This window comes from Pan troglodytes, chromosome 9, assembly GCF_028858775.2.
Source record: "Pan troglodytes isolate AG18354 chromosome 9, NHGRI_mPanTro3-v2.0_pri, whole genome shotgun sequence".
Lineage (NCBI taxonomy): Eukaryota > Metazoa > Chordata > Mammalia > Primates > Hominidae > Pan > Pan troglodytes.
The window spans coordinates 68,539,052-68,563,156 of record NC_072407.2 but is presented as its reverse complement, the minus strand read 5'-3'; the positions used below and the strand labels follow the sequence as shown (position 1 = coordinate 68,563,156).

The following is a 24,105-nucleotide window of genomic DNA, read 5'->3' as shown; positions in this document are numbered from 1 at the left end:
GCCTTGGTCTCCTTGACTGTCCCTTCCTAGGCCCCAACCCCACCGTCCTGTTCCAGATGAGGCATCTGTCTATGGAACCCTCACGCCCGACGCCCTCCTGGTGCCTCCCGTCTTTACCGAGGGGGATGATGAGGAAGCGCATGTAGCCAAGCCAGTCGGAGGTCTTGTTGGCCAGGGACTTGACAAAGAACCTGAGGATGGAGCTCAGGTAGCTCTGGCCTCCCACAGCAGCCACCTTCACTGGCCTCGGCATGGAAGAGTTGCAGTTGCAGCTGGGGAGGAAGAGGAGCGTCATAGCAGTGCTCAGGGGGTGCCAGGATCCTGCCCGGGGGAGGCCCAGAGCTGACTTTCTGTGATCTCAACAACCCACAGGGGAAAAGCAAACCAATCCACAAAATAAAACAGAGAGGATCATACAGGGAATAAGCCACAGTGCTTTCACAACCAAGAGAAAAATCCAGGGTCAGAGGGCATTGCCCATGAAGCAGACGGAACAGCTGAGGCTAACGTAGGACTCGGCAGTGTGCCTGGGATGCCCGAAGGGTGTGTGCCCCCAGGCCTGGAATCCATAGTTCTCTTTCACAAGGGCAAGGGACTTGGGCCTTTTAAGAAGGCCCTGAGGGTAGGGGAAGCACTGACTCCTGAGTGTCTAGCAGCATGTTGCAGATGGAAGGAATAAAAGATCTTTTTAAAACCAGTGTGTCCTCTCCTTCATCATGGCTTTAAGAGGATAAAGCAAGTCAAGGCATGGCGGGGGTCCAGGCAGGGAGGCAGGGAGCACAGGAATTGATATTTCCACCTCCGATCCTCTGGGGTCTGTGGGGGCCTCGAGCCCTACAGTCTGCTGCCGCCACCCCCCTAAACATACGCCCCTCTGCAAATTATTGGTCTGATGAGGCCAGGAGGGTCTATCATTGCTTAGAAGTCAGGGTTGGAAGATGAGGTCAGAGGGAATCTCTAAGGGCAGGAGAAGGGAGGCCAGAGCCCTTACTAGCGCTGGATCCGGGTGAGCAGGGCGGACAGCACGGCCTGGACCTCCACGGTGGAGCAGGTGCACACCACAGGCTTCCGCTGGTCCTGGAGCAGCTCAGCCACATACTGGGATAGGGAGGGAGGAGAGCAGGGACACAGGTGAGAACACATCGCTCCTTCACAAGGGCCAAGAGGCAAGTGAGACCCAGACCGAGCTGCAGGGCCCCTGTCCTCTGCAGTTCAGACCGAAGCTGGGCAAAGGCAGCCAGGTCTCCGGACTGCCAGTAAGGAGAGGGTGGGGCCGACCCACGAGACACGCAGAGTGTGAGAGATGGGAAGCCTTAGGGGGTTTCACATGCTAGGACACTCCAGGTGTCCCCGGCACCAGTGTCTAAGCCAGGTGGACAGCGGTGAGGGAGCAGGCAGGGATGCTCTGCCTTGCTGACCTGCCTTCATGGGGCAGCCCTGGAGGTTACAGCCAGGTGCTTCTCTACAGGCCCCCGTTCCACTATGCTGCCTGACGCATGTGGCGCCCTGGAGGAATTACTGTTGCTTTTTGTTTGTTTGTTTTTTAACGTATGAGGAAGCTGAGGTAGAGCAAACTTAGTGATTTAAGATCCCGCAAGTTGGACAATGACAGAAGTTGGACTAGAACTCAGAGTTCTGGGCTCAGTTCAGAGCAGGTGGGGGCTGATGGAGGGGTGAGTTTCCCACCTCCCCACGCAATAGCATGGAGGCCACACTGACAATGCAACCGGGCATTGCCTGCCCTCCAGGACCCCACATGGCCTCGCAGTTTCAGCACTTACCTGGCCCTGCCAGTCAGTGGTGTTCACCAGGATGACATTTTCTGGGAGGGCTGCATCTGACACCAGGATCTGATTGAGCTGGTCATACACCACCTTTCTTGGAATCTGCAGGAACAAAAGAAAGTGTCTCTTGTTAGGGAGTCCCCGGGGAGCCTGAGGACAGGGCTGCTGGACTGGTGCATGGGGAGTCTCTGGAGCAGGGGTGTTAGAGAGAACAGATATCAGGACTTTGGGAGGGAGACTCAGTCTCCCACTGGCCAGACCACGATGGAAAGGAGGAGAAAGAAGCAGCAAAGCAAGTCCTTAGAGGACACATGGAGATGAGGAACAAAGCCACAGCGGTTGTCCTGCCAGGGCAGGTGGAGAGGATGGAGGTGCAGCAAGCCTCGCGGATGGGAAACGGTGTGGGTGGCAGGAGGGGCAGCAGCGTAAGAACCAGGAAGGGAGAGGCAGAGGGCGGCCAGCAGGTGCTCAGAGAAACAGAAACGAGGGCAGTGGGGAGAGAAATAATGAGAGTGGCAGTGAGTGCTGTGTGGGTACCTGCTGTCTGAGGGAACAAAAGGTATTTCAGGAACAGTGATTAACAAGAAGGACAATACCTCACCCCAGGCACTGGGCTATTCTAGTCTCAAGTTCATTTTCAGCCATGTAATAGCATGGAGCTCAGGAGGCCACACTGACAATGCACTTGGTAAGTTATCAGGGGAATGAACAGGCTGGCTGTTTAACCCTAGCAGAACTGGAACTGTGTAAGGTGTGCCAGGAAAATCCCTGTCCCAGATCTCTGACACCACAGGCCTTCAAAAGGAGAACACAATTCCTGAGGCCCAGTTCTTCTGACTTCTTCTCCAACCCACTCTCAGGTCCTTCCATTGAAACAGTTTAATATTGTTGGCTTCCCGGCTTGAAAGCACGATGACCGCCCACAGCAATACTCAGGTTGGGAGCTCAGGTCAGGATGTCCCACGAGATCCAGAGGCTGCTGTCCTCTGCAACAGTGGATTCACGGCACAATCTCCAGACTGACGTCTGATGGAGGCAGAGACACCGGTGGTGTGGAATCGACACTTGCAGCCGTGGCAGGCCAGGACCACACAGCGTTTTTGGCTCCCCTGCCTGCGCCCTAGAGGTCAGCGTGGAAGCCAGTTCCACACTGGCAGTAAGCAAGGAATATAGGAGACCTCTCTAATTTAGTCTTTCTTCAAGAGTTTTTGTTCAGAGCATTTCCAAGTATTCCTCTTCTCTCCAACTAACTGTCCAAGGAAGCCAACAAAACAGAGCCTGAAGTTCAGGGAATCTCAGAGGGTCCTGGTGTTTTGGGGGCACCCAGAAGTACCTGCGTGCTGTGGCCCAGATCTGGGGAGCGCTCGCTGTCGGAACTGTTGGTCCTCTCACTTAGGGGCTTGGAGAGCTGCCGCTCCTTCAGGGGCGTGCTCCTCTTCTGCCGGGGTGTGTGCACCCCCTCCACTTTGCTGCCAGGGAGGTGGAAAAAGGCTGGTGAAATAGCCCCTCCAACCCCAAAGCTGCTGCCAGCCCCACTTTCCCTCAGCCCTGAAGCCCATGCTAAGCACAGCTGCAGGCTGTACCCCCTGCTTCCTTTCCATCTGCAGTACCTGGGGGAGGCAGAGCCCTGGAGATCCGTTTTACTGGACTTCATGGGAGTTTTGACTTTCTCCGGCACAACCAGACTCGTGCTGGCATCTCCAAACATGTCCTGGTCAGTGATTTCCTACCACGGAGGAGAGGAAACAGTGAAGATGACCTCCCACTCAGTGACCACCCAGGAACCTCCTTGGACTGGCCAGGCCCCATCACCATCCTGAAGAGAGAGTTACTCATTCTCTTTTCCCGAAAGCAAGTGGTCCTAAAGCTCCTGCCTCAGCCGAAGGAAAATCGCCACTGTTCACGGGTGACTGAGTACACCCCGTGTGGGCACCATATGCTGCAATCCAGTAAATATCCAGTTACAAACGACCTGCTGGCACAAGAAGAGTGGACTGATGATCTGCTGTCTCCAGGAGTGAAGAGGGGACCCCTAGATACATCTCCCTGGTGCCCTGACCGGACCTTATCTGGTCTAGAAGAGCAGGGAGGGCCATAGCCCCATTCCTTACCTTGGCCAAAGCCACCTGCATCTCCGTTGAGATTCTCCCTTCCTTCCTCATCCCCAAGCCACCGCTGTGTGTCCCCGCTCTGGCCACACTCTCACATCCACCCTCTCTATCCCACCTTCTGAGCCCAGGCCTTTGCCTTTCCTCAGATCACTTTTTTTTTTTTTTTTGAGATGGATTTTCACTCTTATTGCCTAGGTTGGAGTGCAGTGGCACAATCTTGGCGCAACCTTGGCTCACTGCAACCTCCGCCTCCCAAGTTCAAGCAATTCTCCTGCTTCAGCCTCCCGACTAGCTGGGATTACAAGCATGTGCCATCATGCCTGGCTAATTTTGTATTTCTTTTTTAGTAGAGACGGGGTTTCTCCATGTTGGTCAGGCAGGTCTCGAATTCCCAACATCCTTTTTTATTTATTTTATTTACTTATTTTATTTATTTATTTATTTTTGAGACGGAGTCTTGCTCTGTCGCCCAAGCTGGAGTGCAGTGGCGCGATCTCGGCTCACTGCAAGCTCTGCCTCCTGGGTTCATGCCATTCTCCTGCCTCAGCCTCCCGAGTTGCTGGGACTACAAGGTGCCCACCACCATGCCCGGCTTATTTTTAGTAGAGACGTGTTAGCCAGGATGGTCTCGATCTCCTGACCTCGTGATCCGCCCGCCTCGGCCTCCCAAAGTGCTGGGATTACAGGCATGAACCACCGCCCCCAGCCTAATTCCTGACATCCTTTTAAATTTTTTTTAGACAGGGTCTTGCTCTCTTGTACAGCCTGGAGTGCAGTGGCATGGTCTCAGCTCACTGCAGCCTTGAACTCCTGGGCTCAAGTGGTTATCTTACCTCAGCCTTCCAAGTACAGGTGCATGTCAGCATGCCTGGCTAATTTTTTTGTATTACTATTTTTTTTTTTTTTTTTTTTTTTTGTAGAGACGGGTTTTTCCATGTTGCCCAGGCTGGTCTTGAATCCCCAGGCTCAAACAATGTGCCTGCCTCAGCCTCCCAAAAGTACTGGGATTACAGGTGTGAGCCACCACACCTGGCCAAGTCTGATTCTTTAGTGGGGCCTCTGAGGCCCACCATGACCCAGCCTGGGCCACCTTTCTAAATTAACCTCCCGTGCCTCCTCCCTGGGCCCACTACCTCCCTAATGATCCAGCCCTCAGGGAGGACTCTGCTACTGATACAGGCCGCACACCTGCCTACTTCCCTGCCTCTGCCTGGTCTTTATGTTTTCAAAATGTTTACTGAGGGCATAACTTCTATAAAGTAAGAAGCACAAATTTAGAATAGTCAACTTGAATTTTTATGCAAATATGCCCCCAGGTGACCATTAACCAGATCAAGACAGAACGTTCCAGCACTCCTGAGGCCTCCCGATGCCCCTCCCTCTCCCCTGGGTAACAGGTATGCTGACGTCACCCTCATGGATTAGTTTTGCCTGTTTGTGAGTTTCACAGAACTGGAATCCTATGGCGTGCATTTTTTGGCATTCGGCTTCTTTTACTCACTCAACATTAAATTGCTGAGATTTGGCCAATCACTGAAGAGTTTTAATCAGGAAGTGACACAATTGGAATTTAATTTTGAAAAGGCCACACTGTACTTGCCACGTGCAGTACGGACTATGGTGGGGCCACAGTGGAAGTAGGATTATTCAGATTACTGGTGAACTAGAAAATGTAAGTTAGGGTAGTGAGTTTCAAATTAATCTTGAATCAAGCCTAAATACATAAGATCTTTAACGTAGTCTTATTTACTATAGAAAACATAAGGCTAAAATAATTCTTTCACAGATTCTAGTCAACTCCCAGCAGGTCCCACCGTGAGGCTCATCCCTAGATGGCATTCTGTAAAGTTCTCTGCTCCTTCCCCACAAGGGTCCTGCCTCTGGTCCCACGGGATGAACTTTGATGTAACCTGCAAAGCCCAGCTCAGATGTCGCTTCTCCAGTTTGCATCCCCTGTACCTCCCTGGGCCGGAGGTACAGGGGATGCAAACTGTGGCTCACTCATGTTTGCATCTTCAGTGCCCAGCACAAGCAGGTGCACAGTAAATGTTTGTGCAATTCGACCTGTAAAAAAACTGGGCATCCCAACCAACTCAATTCCACTTCATTGGGGCTTAGGCCTGCACTCCTGGGCAGCTCCAGCACCTCTTAGAACACGGACCAGTACCAGTCAGAGACTGAATGTTGTGGGTTGCCTGGCCACGGAAACAGCAACATCCAATGAGGAAGGGATGATTTTCCAGGGAGAACGCTGATGACAGATGGTGAGAAGTTTCCCCAGCTAGCATTTGGTCTGCTCTTATTAAAGGGCAGAATGAGGACATTTCTGGTATACTAAGTTTGAGAGCAACCTGGTGTCTACACCAGGTAGTAGGTTGCATTCCACGGGTAAGGATTTCAGGAGAAAGAGAGTGCAGGACATTCATAAGCCTGCAGATTTAGGTGAAATTTCTATGGTGGTCCTGAGGGTCCTTCTGCCGTTATTTCTAAAGGGACAAACACTATTTGAAACAGCTGAAACAGGAAACTGACCCATACATACCAGAGTGTCTGTTTCAGTCAAGCTGTCATCTTGGTTTTTAATCCAAGTAGATTTAATTTTTTCTAGAGCAGCCAATTCCATCTGCAAAAATTGTAAGAATTAGTTATCACTGATCCAAATAACTACCACTTTAATTTGTTTTACTAGGTCCCTATGAAGCTTAAAATACTTTCATTTAATCTCAAACCTCATAAAATCTTCAGGGCTTTTTTCTTATGTGGGCCGGGGAGGCGGGTACATTTCTGTGAAAACCAGGTTTTGGAGGGATCAGTTATCTTTGTCATCAAGTCAATAACACGGAGATTCAGAACCCAGAAATTCTGACTCCACGAGGTGTCACTAGGCAAGAGAAGCTCAAAATTTAGATGGCTTTGCTATTGCATCCATGAAGTCTTTGACCCTGGATCCAGTGAATACACTTGCCCAGGAAGGACATAGAGGGGAGGCCTCCTTTGCTTGCCAGAGAAAGGAGTATGCTAGGTTCAGGTCTTTGATTTTGAGACTAAAGACATCCATGGTAGCCAAATGCTTTTTGCTTGGTGGGAACATCCAGAAAACCCTCTAACAGGATATACTAAGCAGAAAGACACCCAATGTTAAGCCATTTAGGTGTAAATTAATTCTCCATTTGTCCCCAACTCTTATTAGCATTTCTCACAAATATTAAAAATTTCCTTTGCAAATATAGACACATAACCAGATTTTCGTATTTGTTAATATTGCTTCTTGCTGTGCAGACAGCAACTCAAAGTCACCAGCAGTGGTGTGTGGGTTGTAGGTCTTAGATGCAGGGAAGGTACTGGCTTTCGTGAATCTTTTTGTTTCTTGTAGGGAACCATAGGAGGCAGAAAAATATAAATGATATCCCACTTCCTCCCAATGACTCAAAGTCCTTTCTCTGAGTCAATCATATAATACTGAGAAGCATCAGGCTAGTAAGTTCAGGGTCACCTAGTAAACTATGGAACAAGGATCACCACAGCAGGCTCCCTATGTCACACTCTAAACCAGGGTTCCTCCACCTTGGCACGATTGACATTTGGGGCTGGCTCATTCTTATTGTGGGGGCCTGTCCTGTGTACTGTGGGATGTCTGGCAGCATCCCTGGCCTCTACTCACTAGGTGCTGGTAGTGGCAACTCTCCACTCCCTAATTTGTGACAAACAAAAATGCCTCCAATCATTGCCATATGTCTGGGAGGCAAAATCATCCCCAGTTGAGAACCCCTGCTCCAGGCCATTTGCAGGACTAACTCAGCATGCCTGAGCCAGACTCTGGGACCCCAGATCTTCAGATGGTTTGGCTTGTGTAATGGCTCACAGCCACAGAACAGGTTGCTTCCAGATTGCAGAGCTAGCTCATTTACACCTTGTCTATATGATCAGCCAATGTTGTTGTTGCTGTTGTTTTTTTGAGACTGAATCTCACTCTACTGCCCAGGCTGGGGTGTAGTGGTGCAATCTTGGCTCACTGCAACCTCTGCCTCCCGGGTTCAAGTGATTTTCCTGCCTCAGCTTCCTGATTAGCTAGGATTACAAGCATCTGCCACCATGCCTGCCTAATTTTTGTATTTTTGGTAGAGACAGCTTTTACCATGTTGATTGACCAGGCTGGTCTTGAACTCCTGACCTCAAGTGATCCACCTGCCTCAGCCTCCCAAAGTGCTGGGATTACAGGTGTGAGCCACCACGCCCAGCCTCGGCCAACATTAATAGAATCTAGAATCATGGAAAAGCTCTGGTTAGACCTGAGACTAAAGATAATTTCACTCCATTTTCGATCTCAATATGACAAATTAATTAAACGCGTTTTAAAGAGAATGAACTGGGTGATAACACAGGTCTGCTGGGAGGTTTTGAAGTAGCACGCCTTGTTGTTAAGCCCTATGACAGCTACAGCATTGCTTCCATGTCAAAGCTGCAACATTTATTAAGATCTTTATTCCTCCCAGCTTTATTAAGCTATAATTGACAAATAAAAATTGTATATATTTACAGTATACAACATGTTTTGATGTATGGATACACTGTGAAATGATTAAATCAAGGTAATTAGCATATCCATCTCCTGATAATATCTTTAACTTGGATTGGGCTTAGAGGACACCTGCTGGCTATTTACTGGCTCTTCCAGATGTCCCAGACAATCCTCCTGGGGACAAATTCCCAATTTCATCACATTTCTGTTCCTGCTTCTATAAACACTAAAGGGCTTTTTCCCCCAAAAGATGTTGGAACACCAGCAGGACTCCAGCTGTGTCTGACCAAGTGTTTGGCATGGGATATGGATGAGGCATCACTAGAGGTCCCAGAAGTCTGCACCACTGTGCTCATGGACAATGTCAGCTGCTGAAGGGTAAGAGTGTAGGCCCGTGTCAGAGAGAAGGGGGCAAGAGTGGGTAATGTGTAGGCTATCATTTCATGAAGGACTAGGCTCTAATGCCATTATTTATAGTGCTGTGGAAATAGCGACTTAGCAGCAGGCAGTCCTGGCTGGAAGTCTGCATCTGTGGCTGCCCTGACGCACTGTCAGGGCTCATTGTTATCAGCTTGGAGAACCAAATTATGTTGCCATTGTGTGCTCAAGCCTTGGGAAAATTCAACAACTGGAATAATTTGTATCAGGAGAAATTCTTTCTGGTTCTAGCGATAAACTGAATCCTCTAAAATGTGGGGAACAAAAAGCAAGATTAAGAAAAATAAATAAATAACAGTGCTAGGAAACCAGGGAAGAGAGCACACAAGTTGAGGTGGTGCGTGCACACCTGCCTACATGTGCACAATCTCGTGGTTTTTCCTAATCCATTCAGAAGTTCTCCATTTAAGAGCACAGTCTTGTTCTGCTGTTCCCAAAGCGCCTTTCATACCAAAGGATTCCAAAGTTTCACACCCACATCCAGACATATGGGGCTCTTCAAAATAGAAATATCAGCACAGAACCAGCAAAGTGAGTCTGAAACGTGGCCAAGGGAACCGGAATTTGAAGGACTCACTAAAAAGACATCTAGATTCTATCAATTTTAGGAGTCCACAACTGAAATGGCACTAAGGAATTATAATAATAAAAGCAATAGTAGTCGGTGAGCAATGAGCAGTGCTCCGTGTGCAGTAAGTCAATCAGGCACACCCCACGCAGCAGTCTGATGTGCATGATCCTGTTCCATCTCCTCACTACCTTGGGAGGCACGAGCTTTAACATGTACCTTGTAGATGAGGAAGCAAAGGCGTGGTAACATGCCCAAGATCACACAGTCAGTGGAGTGGTGGAGTCAAGACTCAAACTCAGAAGCTCTACCCTGTCCCAAATGTGTTTTTGCCCTGACAGAGGCCCTTAGGCCATCATATTATAAAGGCTGACACTCACCTGGCTTTTTTTTTTTTTTTTTTTGAGATGGAGTCTTGCTCTGTTACCCAGGCTGGAGTGCAGTGGCGGGATCTTGGCTCAATGCAACCTCTGCTTCCCAGGTTCAAGCAATTCTCTGCCTCAGCCTCGCGAGTAGCTGGGATTACAGGTGTGCATCACCATGCCTGGCTAATTTTGTATTTTTAGTAGAAACAGGGTTTTGCCATGTTGGCCAGGCTGGTCTCGAACTCCTGACCTCAAGTGGTCCACCCACCTCGGCCTCCCAAAGTGCTGGGATTACAGGTTTGAGCCACCGTGTCCGCCCTCAACCGGCTTTTGAGCCAAATGGGCTCCTATACCGACACCACAACCCTACAGATGAGGCACCGAGGCTCAGAGTGTCTAAGTAATTTTTTCTGTAAGTTTTATAAGTCAGGTAACTAACATTTATTGAACATCCACAGTGTTAGGTGTTCTGCTTACTGCTTTTGGGGCACTGTCTCAGTTAGTAATTTAGTTACATTTTGTTATATTAGGGCACTTGCTCTACATTCCTGGAACACTAAGAAAGAGTCCTCCCTCCGCCAGCTCCCAGGTATCTTTCTAGAGTCATCCCATATAGTTAAGAGGGAATTTGGCTCTCATGGCCAGGGGTAGGGTTTGCCCAGTAGGGTTTGCCCATGTGGATGCTGTCAATTCAGCAGGGCCATTCAGCAGTTCCATGTGAGGAAATGCATCTCCAAGCCACATCCTAAACACTAATACCAAAGAAAGTGAGGTGGCTGGGTACACACTGCACTCCAGCCTGGGGAGTACAGCGAGACCCTATCTCAAAAAAAAAAAAAAAAAAAAAAAAGGCCGGGCACAGCGGCTCAAGCCTCTAATCCCAGCACTTTGGGAAGCTGAGGCGGGTGGATCACCTGAGGTCAGGAGTTTGAGACCAGCCTGGCCAACATGGAGAAACCCCATCTCTACTAAAAATACAAAAATTAGCCGGGTGTGGGTGGCACGTGCCTGCAGTCCCAGCTACTCGGGAGGCTGAGGCAGGAGAATCGCTGGCACCCGGGAGGTGAAAGTTGCAGTGAGCCGAGATCGCTCCATTGCACTCCTGCCTGGGCGATAAGAGCGAAACTCCGACTCCAATAAAAATAAAAAATAAATTTAGAAAGAGTTTTTTTTTTTTTTTTTTTTTTTTGTAAATCGAGGTCTCCTCAGTTCTTGGATCCCCATGAACCCGGCCTGGAACGGCGTCTAGGGTGCAGGGTCTGCAGGGGCAGGCCTGGGGTTTTTCCCAGGGAGGAGTCTGTTTGGGCTGCAGTTTCCCATGCATTGCCTCACTAACGTCACGTGGGGCGCTGTCCTAAGCAGGAAGAGCGGTGAGCTGGGAGAGAGCCCCACCTGGTGGCAACAGGCAGAAGGGCAGCCAGGGGATGCCCCAAGAGAAGGTGGTTTCCAGGACAGGCACCTGCCCTTTCAGACCCGTGCTTTTCAGCGGTAGAGGCCTCTCCTGTTTCCTATCATCTCCACACAATTACTACCGATCTGCAGGGCGAGTTTGGTATTCCCCCTGGTGAACCATGACTAGGCTTCATCTGCCAGTAAAGCAGGTGAACAGGAGGACTTAAAGGATTTGTTTCTTTGATCTACAGAAAAGACACTGGGCTTTGGAGGGCAAATCCTAAGCTGGGCACTCACATCGCGACAACACTCACTTGCCTTCCATTGTAAACGAAGGAAGAGCAGCTTCCTAGGGCCTGAGGTCACTTCAGGCTCACACCCACCCCTGCCTGTGATCTGCTGAGGGAGCAGGGCCTTTCTAGGAGGGGCGGAGCAAGGCCCAGGTCGTGGCTCCGGCTGCTACAGTACATGCCCCCTTTTCCCCTTGCTCACCAGAAAAAATGGAAACCTCTTGACTAAATTATAAATTTCCTCGGGGCACTGCTCCCCTCTATGGATTCTTGGCCCAATAAAGCCTACTAGGGCCTCCTGAGCACGTCTCAGTGGCTCCCCTCCTCTCCATACCTGCTCCTTCCCCAGTCTGGTGCAGGGCCACTCACTACTGGCCAAACGCCCACTCCATGCCACACTCTCAGCTACCACAGAACAGACACGAAGGGAGAGGTTTTTGTTTGTTGAGATAAGGTCTTGTTCTGTCACCTAGGCTGGAGAGCAGTGGTGCGATCACAGCTCACTGCAGCCTCTGCCTCCTGGGCTCAAGGGATCCTCCTGCCTCAGCCTCCCAAGTAGCTGGGTCTACAGACGTGCACCACCATGCCTGGCTAACTTTTGCATTTTTTGTAGAGATGGGCTTTCACCATGTTGCTCAGGCTGGTTTCGAACTCCTAGGCTCAAGTGATCCACCCGCCCTGGCCTCCCAAAGAGCTGGGATTATAGACATGAGTCACCACGCCCAGCAGAGGGGGAGATTGTATGTGTTCTGAGAGGGAAGGCTCTGGGCCATGGCAGAAACAGACCAAAAGGAACAACCCAGCCTGACACAGCAATGACCCCAAAGAGCTAAGCTCCCAGCCAGACTGAGGGGAGGAAAACTGAGGCTGAAACAAGATGAGGCCATTTTCTTTTTTCTTTTTTTTTTTTTTTTTGAGGGAATCTCGCTCTGTCGCCAGGCTGGAGTGCAGTGGCTCAATCTTGGCTCACTGCAACCTCCGCCTCCCGGCTTCAAGTGATTCTCCTGCCTCATCCTCCTGAGTAGCTGGGACTACAGGTGCACACCATCACGCCCGGGTAATTTTTGTATTTTTAGTAGAGATGGGGTGTCACCATGTTGGCCAGGATGCTCTCGATCTCTTGACCTCATGATCTGCCCAACTCCACCTCCCAAAGTGCCAGGATTACAGTTGTGATCCACCATGCCCAGCCAATGGGGCCACTTTTCTAAGGTCACAACATGAGCCCTGATCAGAGATGCAGAGGGCCAGAGCGTCGAGCCCTGACATGCCACGGTCCCACCCCGCCCCGCAGTCGCGGTCACGCTCACAGGGCTGGTGGTGTCTTTTCCGAGGCTGCCTTTGCTGTTGAGGCTGCCAATCTCCGTCTGGGAGCTGGACTGCGACATCCCCTCAAAGAAAGGCCTGTGGTGAAGAGCACAGCCAGGGTCAGTGCTGCCAGGGCTCAGAACAGCATGCTGGGAGAGCTGAATGGAGCTGGCATTCAGGGTGGGTCAACAAGCTACGGGTGTCCAGAACGCCCGGTGAGCAGGGAAGTGCAGGGTGAAGAGGAGGGGCGGGTCGGGAGAGGGGGTACTTCCTGAGAGTCCTATAGGACTTCTGTCAGTGAGAGGCAAAACAGTGACCTTCTCCAAGACAGCCAGAGGTTCAGAAAGGATGAAGGACCAAGATTCTCTGGTAATAGAGGGGACAGCGAGGGAGGGGTCAGGAGACTGCTATGGCCAGGAAGGAGAGTCTGGAGGCCAGCTACAGAGAGGGGGGCTCACTTGAGCTTGGGCTTTGGTGTGCTGAGGATGCTTTCTGTCTCCTCCATCTCAGGGCCACTGTCGCTGGGGTTGTACATCTCCAGACTGTCATACAATTCATCCAAGTCCTCTTCCACTTCCCGGATCTGCTCGCGGGACACATGCTCCAGCCCAAAGCCCACCTGCAGGGAAAAAAGAATCTCTGAATTTAGGGTCATCCCTATTAACAATTTTGGTTGATGAGCAGCTCCTTTCTCCTGGGCCGCCCTTATAGTCCTGCTTAAGGGACACGCCAGAGCTTCACACTGGCTGGAGTAACCTTCACGTCATTTCCATGATCCAGCCTGAGGGCGGGGACATAGTGAGGCCACCTTCCCCCCAGTTCCTGCCACTGCTCCACACTGTGAAGCTGTGCCAGGAGGGACAGCTGAGGAATCCCGAGGCCCATCGCCCATGTGGGTTCTTCCTACCCTCCTTACAGCTCACAGGAAGGCGAAGCAATCGCTCTCAATAATTTTCATCTTTATCCCTCTGTTAGCCCACTGAGAGGCCTGTGGAAACGGGCCCCTCCCGGAGCCCAGGGAAAAGACTGCTTCTCTCTCAGCGGCCCCATTCCTGGTTATTCCAAGGCTGACCAACAAGGACATTTCCACCTCACAAGCTGCTGCTCACTGATGTTCCCGTGGGATAAGAGGGGAAATTAAGTGACAACCGCAGCAGCATCCGCCGGGTCTGTCCTTGTATCGCATGCCAGAGGCTTGGGCATCACCAAGGGTCGGGCGTAGCTGTGCTGCCCTGCGTTGTGTGCATAGCCTCTTTCTCTCCTCTGCTTGCTTAAGTCCTTCTTAGCCACCCTCTCCCTTAGGGCTCTACCAGGTATGCCACGGGGAGCAGGAATATTAATCCTGGAATCCTGACTCTCAGTGGCAATACAGAGTGTACTCCAGGGATGCTGGGTGAAACCCGGGGAATTCTACTCACCATTAACCTTGGGAGTAAGAGGCCATACCTCATCTGAAACTTTAAACCGCTTCAGGAGGGCCACAAACTTCTGTTTGATGTTAGGTTGCTGTAGGGACAAATTGCATGACAGTTCTCAGCAACGTCCACTTGGGGTCAATTCAAGTCAATAAACACCCACCAGAGCCCACTTTCATGACGAGCTGTGGGAAGACACGAAGACTGGAGGACTTGGTCTCTGCCCTTGGCACTCAAAGCCTGTCAGGAAGACAGGCCAAATTCCAGTGTAGCTCCTGGGCCTTGGGTGCAGCTGCGGGGAGAAGGAATGTCTATCCCCAGGTCCTCCACCCCCCTGTGCCCCAACACCTCCCAAATGTGGGTCTCCAGCTCATCTCTTTCTCTTGCCCTTCGGATTCACAGTGCCCACTGCTGACTCCTACCTGCGCATGCACAGCGCGGGCACCTCAGCCTTACCACCTCCACGGTGGAACGCAGCGTCCCGTCTTCTCCTTGCACCCCGATCCTCTTACTGATGTCGCCAACACACCTGAACCCACATCTACGCCTGGAGTCTCTCCTTCTCGTTCTCCCAGCAGGCCCATTCTAGCTACCCCAGATCCTCCCTTTTCCATCTGTGACACCACTGTTTCCAGTCAGGCCTTTCTCCTTGCCTCTCTGGGATCATAGCAACAGCCTTCAGCTGACATCTCATACCCTGCCCGCCTGTTTCTGGTCTTTCTCCCTCCACAGCCCACAGTGGTCCTTCTGAGTGCAAACCTGCTTATGCTACCCTCCGACTAGAAGTCTTCATTGGCCTCCACTACTTGAACAGAGCTCAGCAGTCAGGCCTGTACGTGTCCGAAGCCTGGGTCTGCCTGTTTCTAGCCTTATCTCTCTATTTGACCCTTCACACCCCATAGTCAAGTGGAAACTCACTGCTTTGAGTTCCTGGGAAAAACTGCATGCTGTTGTACTGGGCCTTTTTTTTTTTTTTTTAGAGATGGAGTCTTGCTCTGTCGCCAGGCTGGAGTGCAGTGAGGTGATCTCGGATCACTGCAACCTCTGCCTCCCTGGTTCAAGTGACTCTCCTGCCTCAGCCTCCTGAATAGCTGGGATTACAGGCACGTGCCACCACACCAAGCTAATTTTTGTATTTTTAGTAGAGACGGGGTTTCACCATGTTGGCCAGGACGGTCTCGATCTCCTGACCTTGTGATGCGCCTGCCTCAGCCTCCCAAAGTGCTGGGATTACAGGCGTGAGCCACAGCACTGTACTGGGTCTTTATATAGGGTATCTTCTGCCTTGAATAAAAATTTTCCCCAAATCCACTTGGTGAAGTTTTATTTTAAAAAACCCATCTCTCAGCATCTCATCTGGGAAGCTGTCCTGGCACTCCTGGGACAGGTGGCCACAGTCCCCTGGTGTCATTGCAAAGCTCTGTCTTATGGCACCTGTCCTACTGGGCTGTAATTATTTGTTGAAATGTGTGGTGTCACTAGACACTGTGCGCTTGATGGCATGGACTGGGCCCTATCTCTTTGTCTCTGGGCACGATGCTTAGCCTGTGGTTGTATGTACTTCCTGCCTGAATGACAGACTTGCCATCTGGGGATGAAAACAAAGAACTTGCGAGGCTGATAGGTCTTCAAAGAAAGGGCAGAAAGGGCATTCACAGCAGAGAAAAAAAGTCGAGCTCCCAGTGACAGAGCAGCATGAGACATGTTCACAGAAGGTCAAGTATATCTGTGTTCTTGGTGGGAGAGAAGAATGCGCATGCACAGAGGAGACAGGCACTAAGGGAGGTCACTGAGTCTCTGGGATAGAACTGGAAAGTGCCTGCAGCTTAAAAAGAAACACTTCTGGGGGAGTATACATTAGCAGGAGCACTGAACTCCGGTCATGATCCAGGGTCATGCCAAGCAAGAGACCCCACGTAGGAAGAGGTGACTTATGAAGCTCTGGGGGCACCCGTTGGGAAGAAAATAGGGCCGCTTTCTGGTTACAGAGTAGGAAAAAGAAAGCCTCAGCAGTAGGGGCTGACTAGAGAGAGATCCTACAGCCACTCCCTATTTCCAGAGTGCAATGGAGGTCAAGCATTTGGGGTACTGGTGACACACCTCATGGGGACCATTTGGAGCACCAATTGAGAGGTGGATACCTGAGGACAAGGAAACAGTCCTCCCGCTCCCTAGTTGCTGACTGGATGGGAAATCCAGGTCACAGTCTCACGGATTTACCTGAAGTCCAGTGACACCTCATTGTGATGGGAGAGTGATCTGGCCTCCGTTTCATCCCTGAAGGGGTGGGCATCTCGGCTCTCAGGGGGTTGGTCCCTAGGCTAGCTCTGCACTGGGGAGAATCAGGATGCCTCTGGGTAAATGGAGCTGTGAATTCCCCTTCGGAAATGCTCCCAGCACTTCTGGCCCTCCCACACTTCATGCAGGCACTCCAGAATCTGTCAAAGACCACCTAGGAATTCAGGTTTTTAGCTTCTCAGTTCAGGACTCAAATGTCATCAAAACAGTGACTCTTGAGGAAGTCTTATGGAGGAAAAGTATCAAAAGGCACCTGGTCTCCAAGGTTATGGATCCGTTAAGGCAGGAACGATATCTGATGTAATTAAAGCTTAGCAAGCCCAGGGTCATAGGAGCACCCCATGACTAGCCTATTATCTCTGCCTAAGTTCAGCACATGATTAAAACTAGTGCTACTCCTAGAGGAAGCTGGCTTTCTCCCTGCAGAGGACAGCATGTGACATGAAGCAGCCACTGGAATGGGTGGGAGGCGGTCTGTTCCCTGACGGACCACTATCTGTTCTGAATTCTACAAGAAGGGTTCTCCTCCTTTTTTCTATCTGACGATAACCTGAAGGATATAACACTCTTATCAGTAATTGTGGTTCCCAACAACAGTGAGTCTAATTGGGCGGTGGTGAGGATATAGAGCGTTCATTGGAATCGTTGAAGGGATGACCCTGTGTTGATTTTAAGAAGTCTCCACTAGGCCTGAATATGCTGCTGCCAACCTACCCCCAGACTGAAAATCTTAGCCAACCACTCCCCAGACCTTTGAGGCTCACCCTTGTGATGGCAGAGGTTGAGGTTAGTTTCCTCCGGGTCTTCTTCACTTTCCGGAGATCTTCGTCTTCGTAGAACAAGTCCTAAGTGGGTACAGGGACAGAATGAGGGTGGGAAACCCCAGGAGCTTCTTGGACACGCCATGTGAGGGACCACAGAAAGTTACCTGCCCATGCAATGGATCATCACTGCCTTCCTGTTCTGATGAGAAACTCTCTTCCTCTTCCTCAGAATAATTGTCAATATCAGGAGAACGATCTGCAACAGACACCTGAGTAAGATAACCTTGCAATGGGAAGATCTGGCCTAAGAAACTTCGATGGGCTGGAATCAATGGTTCTTTTTGGGTGGAAACACAGCCAGGGTGGAGGGGAGGGCCAGGGCCGAAGCCACATTTTACTTTCAGGGGTCTCTAAAGGTCTCTTGCCCAGGAACATCTCGGGCACTGTCTTGTTCACCTTTCCCAGGATGGGCTCCCTCTTCGTAGGGTCTCCAGATGCTGCATGCTTCTTACCAGAGAGCTTGGATTTGATTCCTTCATGGTCAATGGGTTGGCTGGACAGGGAGTAGATCTTTATTTCTGCCACAGGCACAGAGACATCCTTCACGTTGCTGTGTAGGCCAAGCACCAGTGCGCCTTCATTAGGATGCTGCATCACCTAGGAGCCAGGGGAGGTGGTGGAGGCGTGTTACTACAGAGGCACCTGGAGAGCACCAGTGCGCCTTCATTAGGATGCTGCATCACCTAGGAGCCAGGGGAGGTGGTGGAGGCGTGTTACTACAGAGGCACCTGGAGAAACACAGCCAAGGAACGCACAAGACCCCAGGGGCAACAGCATTCTGCTGATACGTTTTCTTCCTTACTTTCAAATCCATGCCTACTGTCCTACTGCTTCACGGTCTTACTTTGTTTATTATTATTATTATTATTATTATTTTTGAGACGGAGTCTCTCACTGTCGCCCAGGCTGGAGTGCAGTGGCGTGATCTCGGCTCACTGCAACCTCTGCCTCCCAGGTTCAAGCGATTCTCCTGCCTCAGGCTCCCAAGTAGCTGGGATTACAGGCGTCTGCCACCACGCTCAGCTAATATTTTTTGCATTTTTAGTAGAGACAGGGTTTCACTATGTTGGCCAGGCTGGTCTCAAACTCCTGACCTCATGATCTGCCTGCCTCGGCTTCCCAAGTGCTGGGATAACAAGTGTGAGCCACTGCACCCAGCCTGTTTTTTATTATTATTAAAGGCAGGGTCTCACTCTGTCACCCAGGCTGGCACGCACTGGTGTGATCACAGCTCACTACAGTCTCGACCTCCCAGGCTCAAGTGATCCTCCTGCCTCAGCCTCAGTAGCTGGGACCACAGGCACACACCACCATGCCTGGCTAATTTTTAAATTTTATGTAGAGATGGGGTCTCACTATGTTGCCCAGTCTGATCTCAAAATCTTGGGCTCAAGCAGTCCTCCTGCCTTGGCCTCCCAAAGTGCTGGGATTACAGGCGTGAGCCACTGCACTTGGCCTAAGGTCTTAACTTTAAAATTATCCCCAGAAGTGCTGGTCAGGGCCATGTGCTTAAAGATAACAATCAAAGATTGAAAATGGCTGCTCGGGCCAGGTGTGGTGGCTCACATCTGTAATCCCAGCACTTTGGGAGGCCGAAGCAGGCGGATCATGAGGTCAGGAGATCAAGACCATCCTGGCTAACATAGTGAAACCCCGTCTCTACTAAAAATACAAAAAATTAGCCAGGCGTGGTGGTGGGCGCCTGTAGTCCCAGCTACTCAGGAGGCTGAGGCAGGAGAATCACTTGAACCCAGGCGGCAGAGGTTGCAGTGAGTCGTGATTGTGCCATTGCACTCCAGCCTGGGTCACAGAGCAACACTCCATCTAAAAAAGAAAAGAAAAGAAAATGGTTGCTCGGCCGGGCACAGTAGCCTGTTCCTGCAATCCCAGCACTTTGGGAGGCTGAGGCGGGCAGATTGCTTGAGTCCAGGAGTTTGAGACCAGCCTGAGCAACATGGTGGAACCCTGTCTCTACTAAAAATAAAAAAATCAGCTGGGTGTGGTGGCGCATGCCTGTAGTTGCGGCTACTCAGGAGGCTGAAGTGGGAGAATCACCTGAGCCCAGGAAGTCGAGGCTGTAGTGAGCTGTGATTGCACCACTGCATTCCAGCCTGGGTGACAGAGTGAGACTCTATCTCAGGAAAAAAAAAAAAAAAAAGAAAAGAAAAAGAAGAAAGGAAGAAAGAATGGGAGCGAGAGAGAGAAGGAAGGAAGGAAGATGGAGGGAGGGAGGGAGGGAAAGGAAAGGAAGGAAAGGAAAGAAAGGAAGAAAAAGGAAGGAAGGAAGGAAAGAAATGGTTGCTAATCTCTAAGACTAATTTTAGTGTAAGTCCTTCACAGAGAAACTTGCTCTTGAGTCTGGGTGAGGCCAGGCCTATAGGTGGTGGTCGCCTGTCACTGGCAATGAGGAAAAGGAGCCCAGTCTACAGGGAATGGCAGAGCCTGGCGTAGCAGGGGCAGTGGGTGCTGGCGGGAATTCACTGCCCCGTCTCCACACTGACACAAACACTGACTGAGCAGGACAGAAAGACGGGCTGGAACTATCTCAAATTTTCTATCATGGCCACAAAATTGTTCCTATTTAATTTACTAAAGTACAGAAATAATTTTAAAAACAGATTAGCGGCTGCTTTCTTCTTCCTGTTAGGATTGAGAGGAACTGCCTGGCACACAGGGAGCTGCACCAATGAGTACATGTATTGAGAATAATCACAGCCTTTTTTTTTTTTTTTTTTTTTTGAGATGGAGTCTCGCTCTGTCGCCCAGGCTGGAGTGCAGTGGCGCAATCTCGGCTCACTGAAAGCTCCACCTCCTGGGTTCACGCCATTCTCCTGCCTCAGCCTCCCGAGTAGCTGGGACTACAGGCGCCCGCCACCACGCCCGGCTAATTTTTTGTATTTTTAGTAGAGATGGGGTTTCACCGTGTTAGCCAGGATGGTTTCGATCTCCTGACCTCGTGATCCGCCTGCCTCAGCCTCCCAAAGTGCTGGGATTACAGGCGTAAGCCACTGCGCCCAGCCCACAGCCTGACTTCTTACCATTCCAAAAGGGAATTAGAAACATGGAGAAAGAAAAGCTATAAAAAGGCATTGGGTTGGAACTGAAATTATCGATGTGTGCTCATGGTTAGATAGATCTGGACCTAGACCTGAAAGGAGCTGTGACGTGTGTGTAGACACGAGCACATGTGTGCATACAGACATATCTTTCTCAGCTCTGTCTGCTCACTGGGAGTGCATGACACCCAGTTGGGGACATGGGCACTCCTGGTACCCAGATCTTGGTTTCTGAACACCATCCTCTACTGAAAAGAACCAGGGCTCCTCAGAGAAACTGCTCATTCTGGGAGCTGGGTCAGGGAAAGTACAAGATGAGCCTGAAATGTTTTGTACCAGAAAGTATGGTAGGATGTAACGAATGATGAGACATAGTACTAAGGACTCGAAGCTGGCATGAAGGGGCTCCCATGGGCCAAATCTGATAAGTTTGTGCATCAAAATAAAAAAATGATAGTAGCAGATTCAGCCCCATCAAATAAAACAGGAATCCACGGTCCATAACTGATACAAATAAATGAGAGCAAAGGAAAAGCACTATCTTACTACAGAAAGCCAATTAATGAGGCCGGGAGCAGTGGCTCACGCCTGTAATCCCAGCACTCTGGGAGGCCAAAGCAGCGGATCACTTGAGGCCAGGAGTTCAAGACCAGCCCAGACAACATGGTGAAACCCCATCTCTACTAAAAATATTAAAAAAATTAGCCGGGCATGGTGGCGGGTCCCTGTAATCCCAGCTACTCTGGAGGTTGAGGCAGGAGAACTGCTGGAACCCGGGAGGTAGAGGTTGCAGTGAGCCGAGATTGTGCCAGCACACTCCAGCCTGGGTGATGAAGTGAGTCTGTCTCGAAAATAAATAAATAAATAAAGCCAATTAATAAATATGTAAGGAATGGTGGGATTAGAAATTCACTGTCTGGTGAGCATCCAAGTATAGTGATGACCAATTCAGGCAAGAATCATGAATAGATGCTAAAACTAGTGGGTGATGTGATAAGGAAAAAGATAGTTGCCTTTCTTCTTCTCCCCTTAATATATTTACCTCCTCGTAAAATATTTTTTCCAGTAAGTACAAAATGCTTATTAATTAACTTTGTGGTGGAAAAACCCTGCAGACTCCATGTTAACCAAGTGATAATATCAGGCCGGGCACAGAGACTGATGCCTATAATCCCAGCACTTTGGGAGGCCAAGGAGGGAGGATTGCTTGAGCCTGGGAGTTTGAGACCAGCCTGGACAACAGAGCAAGACCTCGTCTCTAAAAAAAAAAAAAAAAAAAAAGTTAAGGCCAGGCGCAGTGGCTCACGCCTGTAATCTCAGCACTTTGGGAGGCCAAGGCGGGCGGATCACAAGGTCAGGAGAATGAGACCACCCTGGCCAACATGGTGAAACCCCGTCTCTACTAAAAAAAAAAAAAAAAATTAGCTGGGCATGGTGGTGCACGCCTGTAGTCCCAGCTACTCAGGAGGCTAAGGTAGGAGAATCACTTGAACCCAGGAGGCGGGGGTTTCAGTGAGCCAAGATCATGCCACTGCACTCCAGCCTGGCGACAGAGCAAGACTCCATCTCAAAAAAAAAAAAGTAAAAATAAAAAAAATTAAAAGTTAATATCCCCAGGAAAGGAACCAATTGCCATCAGGTGCTGCCTAAGCTGCACTGAGAACAGAGCACTTCCGTGGTAATGCTGCCAGAAACACACAGGTGGAATCTAATCTTGAGGCAACATCAGGCGAACCTGGACTGAGGAGTATTCAAAAAAGTAACCAGCCTGTGCACTTAAAAAATGTCAAGGTCATGAAAGGTAAGGAAAACCTAGGGGCTGCTGCAGACTGAAGGGGACGAAGGACACAGTGATATGCGGCACATAATCCTAGATCGGATCCCAGGTCCATAAAGGGTATCACTGAGACACTCAGCACAATCCGAATAGGGACTGTGGGTTAGACGGCAATCTTATCTCAACGTTAGTGTCCTGATCTTGATGGTGGCAGGGAGTTTAGACAGCAGAGTATTCTCATGTTAAGGAAATTAACATGGTGCAGTATTAACGTGTAATGGGGCGTCGTGCCAGCAACTTACTCTCGGATGGCTCAGAAAATAATACCTATCAATATATCTATGAGGAGAGCATATGAAATGTGGTGATATGTTAAAGAACTTGGATGAATCCACATATGGGAACTCTTTGTACTATTCTTGTAACTTTTCTGAAAGTTTGAAATTTTATGTAATTTTTTGAGTTTTACCTTTTTCAAAATTAAAACTTTTCATGAAGGAGACAGTACTTGATAAAAACAAGTATACTCTGAATTTCCAGCAAATAATTAACTCGTAAAACAGAATTAAGCACCTAGCCAGCAGGCTGGGAAAATCATCTGGAAGGCTCAACTGGCTGGGCTGGGGTGTCCCTTGGGCTCTGTGACTCAAAGGCCAACAGTCTGGAGACTGTGTTCCTCTCACCTCTGCCATGTTGATGAGTCCCACGGCCAAGGTCTTATAGCCCAAGATGGTCCGATTCTTGTAACGTTTTCTCCTTTGCAGCATGATCTGCAGCTTGTTGGCATCTCGCTTAAGGAAATGAGGGTACTACGAAATACAAAACAGAGTCGAGCATGGTTAATGGGCAGCTGGGTCCTTGAGGGGTTCTAGAGGACACACAGTCTTTCTGTGCTTCAATTCTTCCTGTCTCTAAAAGGGGGCAGTCAGGGTTGAAAGGAGAGCCATGAAGTTGCTGCTGGTGGAGCTGATTCGGCTTGATGCCTGGCTTCTACGCCACAGCTCTGGGGTCCACACCCATTCAGAGAACTGTCTCTTCCCTTGCCACTTTATCAGGTGTTTTCTTCATGTGTTTCAATTTGGGCATTGAATTACTGGAATTACGATGAGAGGGACACCGACTAGGAGGGATACGGAGTAGAGGGGAAGGACGGAGATCCCGACGTGGAGGCTGACGGTGGCACGGTCCACGGGGTGTGCGAGGATCACTAAGGAGATGTGATGTGGTGCAGCAGATGGCTAACAGTGTTAGCCAAGGCAGAAGAAGGGAAGGGGCCACGGTGCCTACCCAGGTCTCCACACCCTTACCGTCACTGGCTAAAGGGTTGCTTTGGCCCTCCAGGCCAGCCATAAACCTCCAGGTGACTTTTATTCATTCCCGCCCAAGTTGGGGAATGGGGGCTCTGGGATAAAACAGTCTCTGGGTTAGAGGACTGTCTGGGGACTAGCCAGGATATAGCATGTTAGGGGCCTAAGATTAGGAGAGTCTCACCTGAAGGGAGAAGGTTAATTGGAGCTCTGTTTCCACCAGTCCACTAGCTGGAAGGACGATCTCGTTGGAGCGAAGAATTCTTTTTGAACCCTGAAACCAAGAAGAAAAGTCTGTTTGGCCAGGTGCAGTGGCTTGTGCCAGTAATCCCAGCTGTTTGGGAGGCTGAGGCAGGACTGCTTGGACTCAGGAGTTTGAGACCAGCCTGGGGCAACATAGTGAGACTCCTGTTTCTACAAAAAATAAAAAAAATTGGCTGGGTGTGGTGGTACACATGCCTGTAGTCCCAGCAACTCAGGAGGCTGAGGTGCGAGGATCACTTGAGCCCGGGAGTTCAAGCCCGCAGTGAGTCATGATCCTGCCACTGCACTCCAGCCTGGGTGACAGAGCGAGACCCTGTCTCAAATAACATCAATAATAAAAAGAAAAAAAAATCTGTCAAAGCTGTGTCACCAAAAATCAGACCAAAAGA

General features: G+C 50.0%; 1 protein-coding gene across 2 annotated transcripts in view; it reads right to left on the bottom strand.

Annotated features, from left to right (window-relative positions):
- The window catches only part of PACS1 (phosphofurin acidic cluster sorting protein 1), a 173,586-nt gene that overhangs the window by 10,830 nt on the left and 138,651 nt on the right, over positions 1–24,105 (bottom strand). For both annotated transcript variants that reach the window (XM_001170787.7, XM_063783108.1), the window contains exons 3-16: positions 23,637–23,726; positions 22,829–22,954; positions 17,765–17,909; positions 17,417–17,508; positions 17,253–17,333; positions 14,222–14,281; positions 13,234–13,394; positions 12,778–12,871; positions 6,438–6,518; positions 3,395–3,510; positions 3,118–3,253; positions 1,782–1,886; positions 992–1,098; positions 118–272 (exon numbers count right to left, since the gene is read on the bottom strand). In XM_001170787.7, the coding sequence (XP_001170787.1) occupies positions 118–272; positions 992–1,098; positions 1,782–1,886; positions 3,118–3,253; positions 3,395–3,510; positions 6,438–6,518; positions 12,778–12,871; positions 13,234–13,394; positions 14,222–14,281; positions 17,253–17,333; positions 17,417–17,508; positions 17,765–17,909; positions 22,829–22,954; positions 23,637–23,726 (1,549 nt within the window). The remainder of the gene's footprint in view (positions 1–117; positions 273–991; positions 1,099–1,781; positions 1,887–3,117; positions 3,254–3,394; positions 3,511–6,437; positions 6,519–12,777; positions 12,872–13,233; positions 13,395–14,221; positions 14,282–17,252; positions 17,334–17,416; positions 17,509–17,764; positions 17,910–22,828; positions 22,955–23,636; positions 23,727–24,105) is intronic.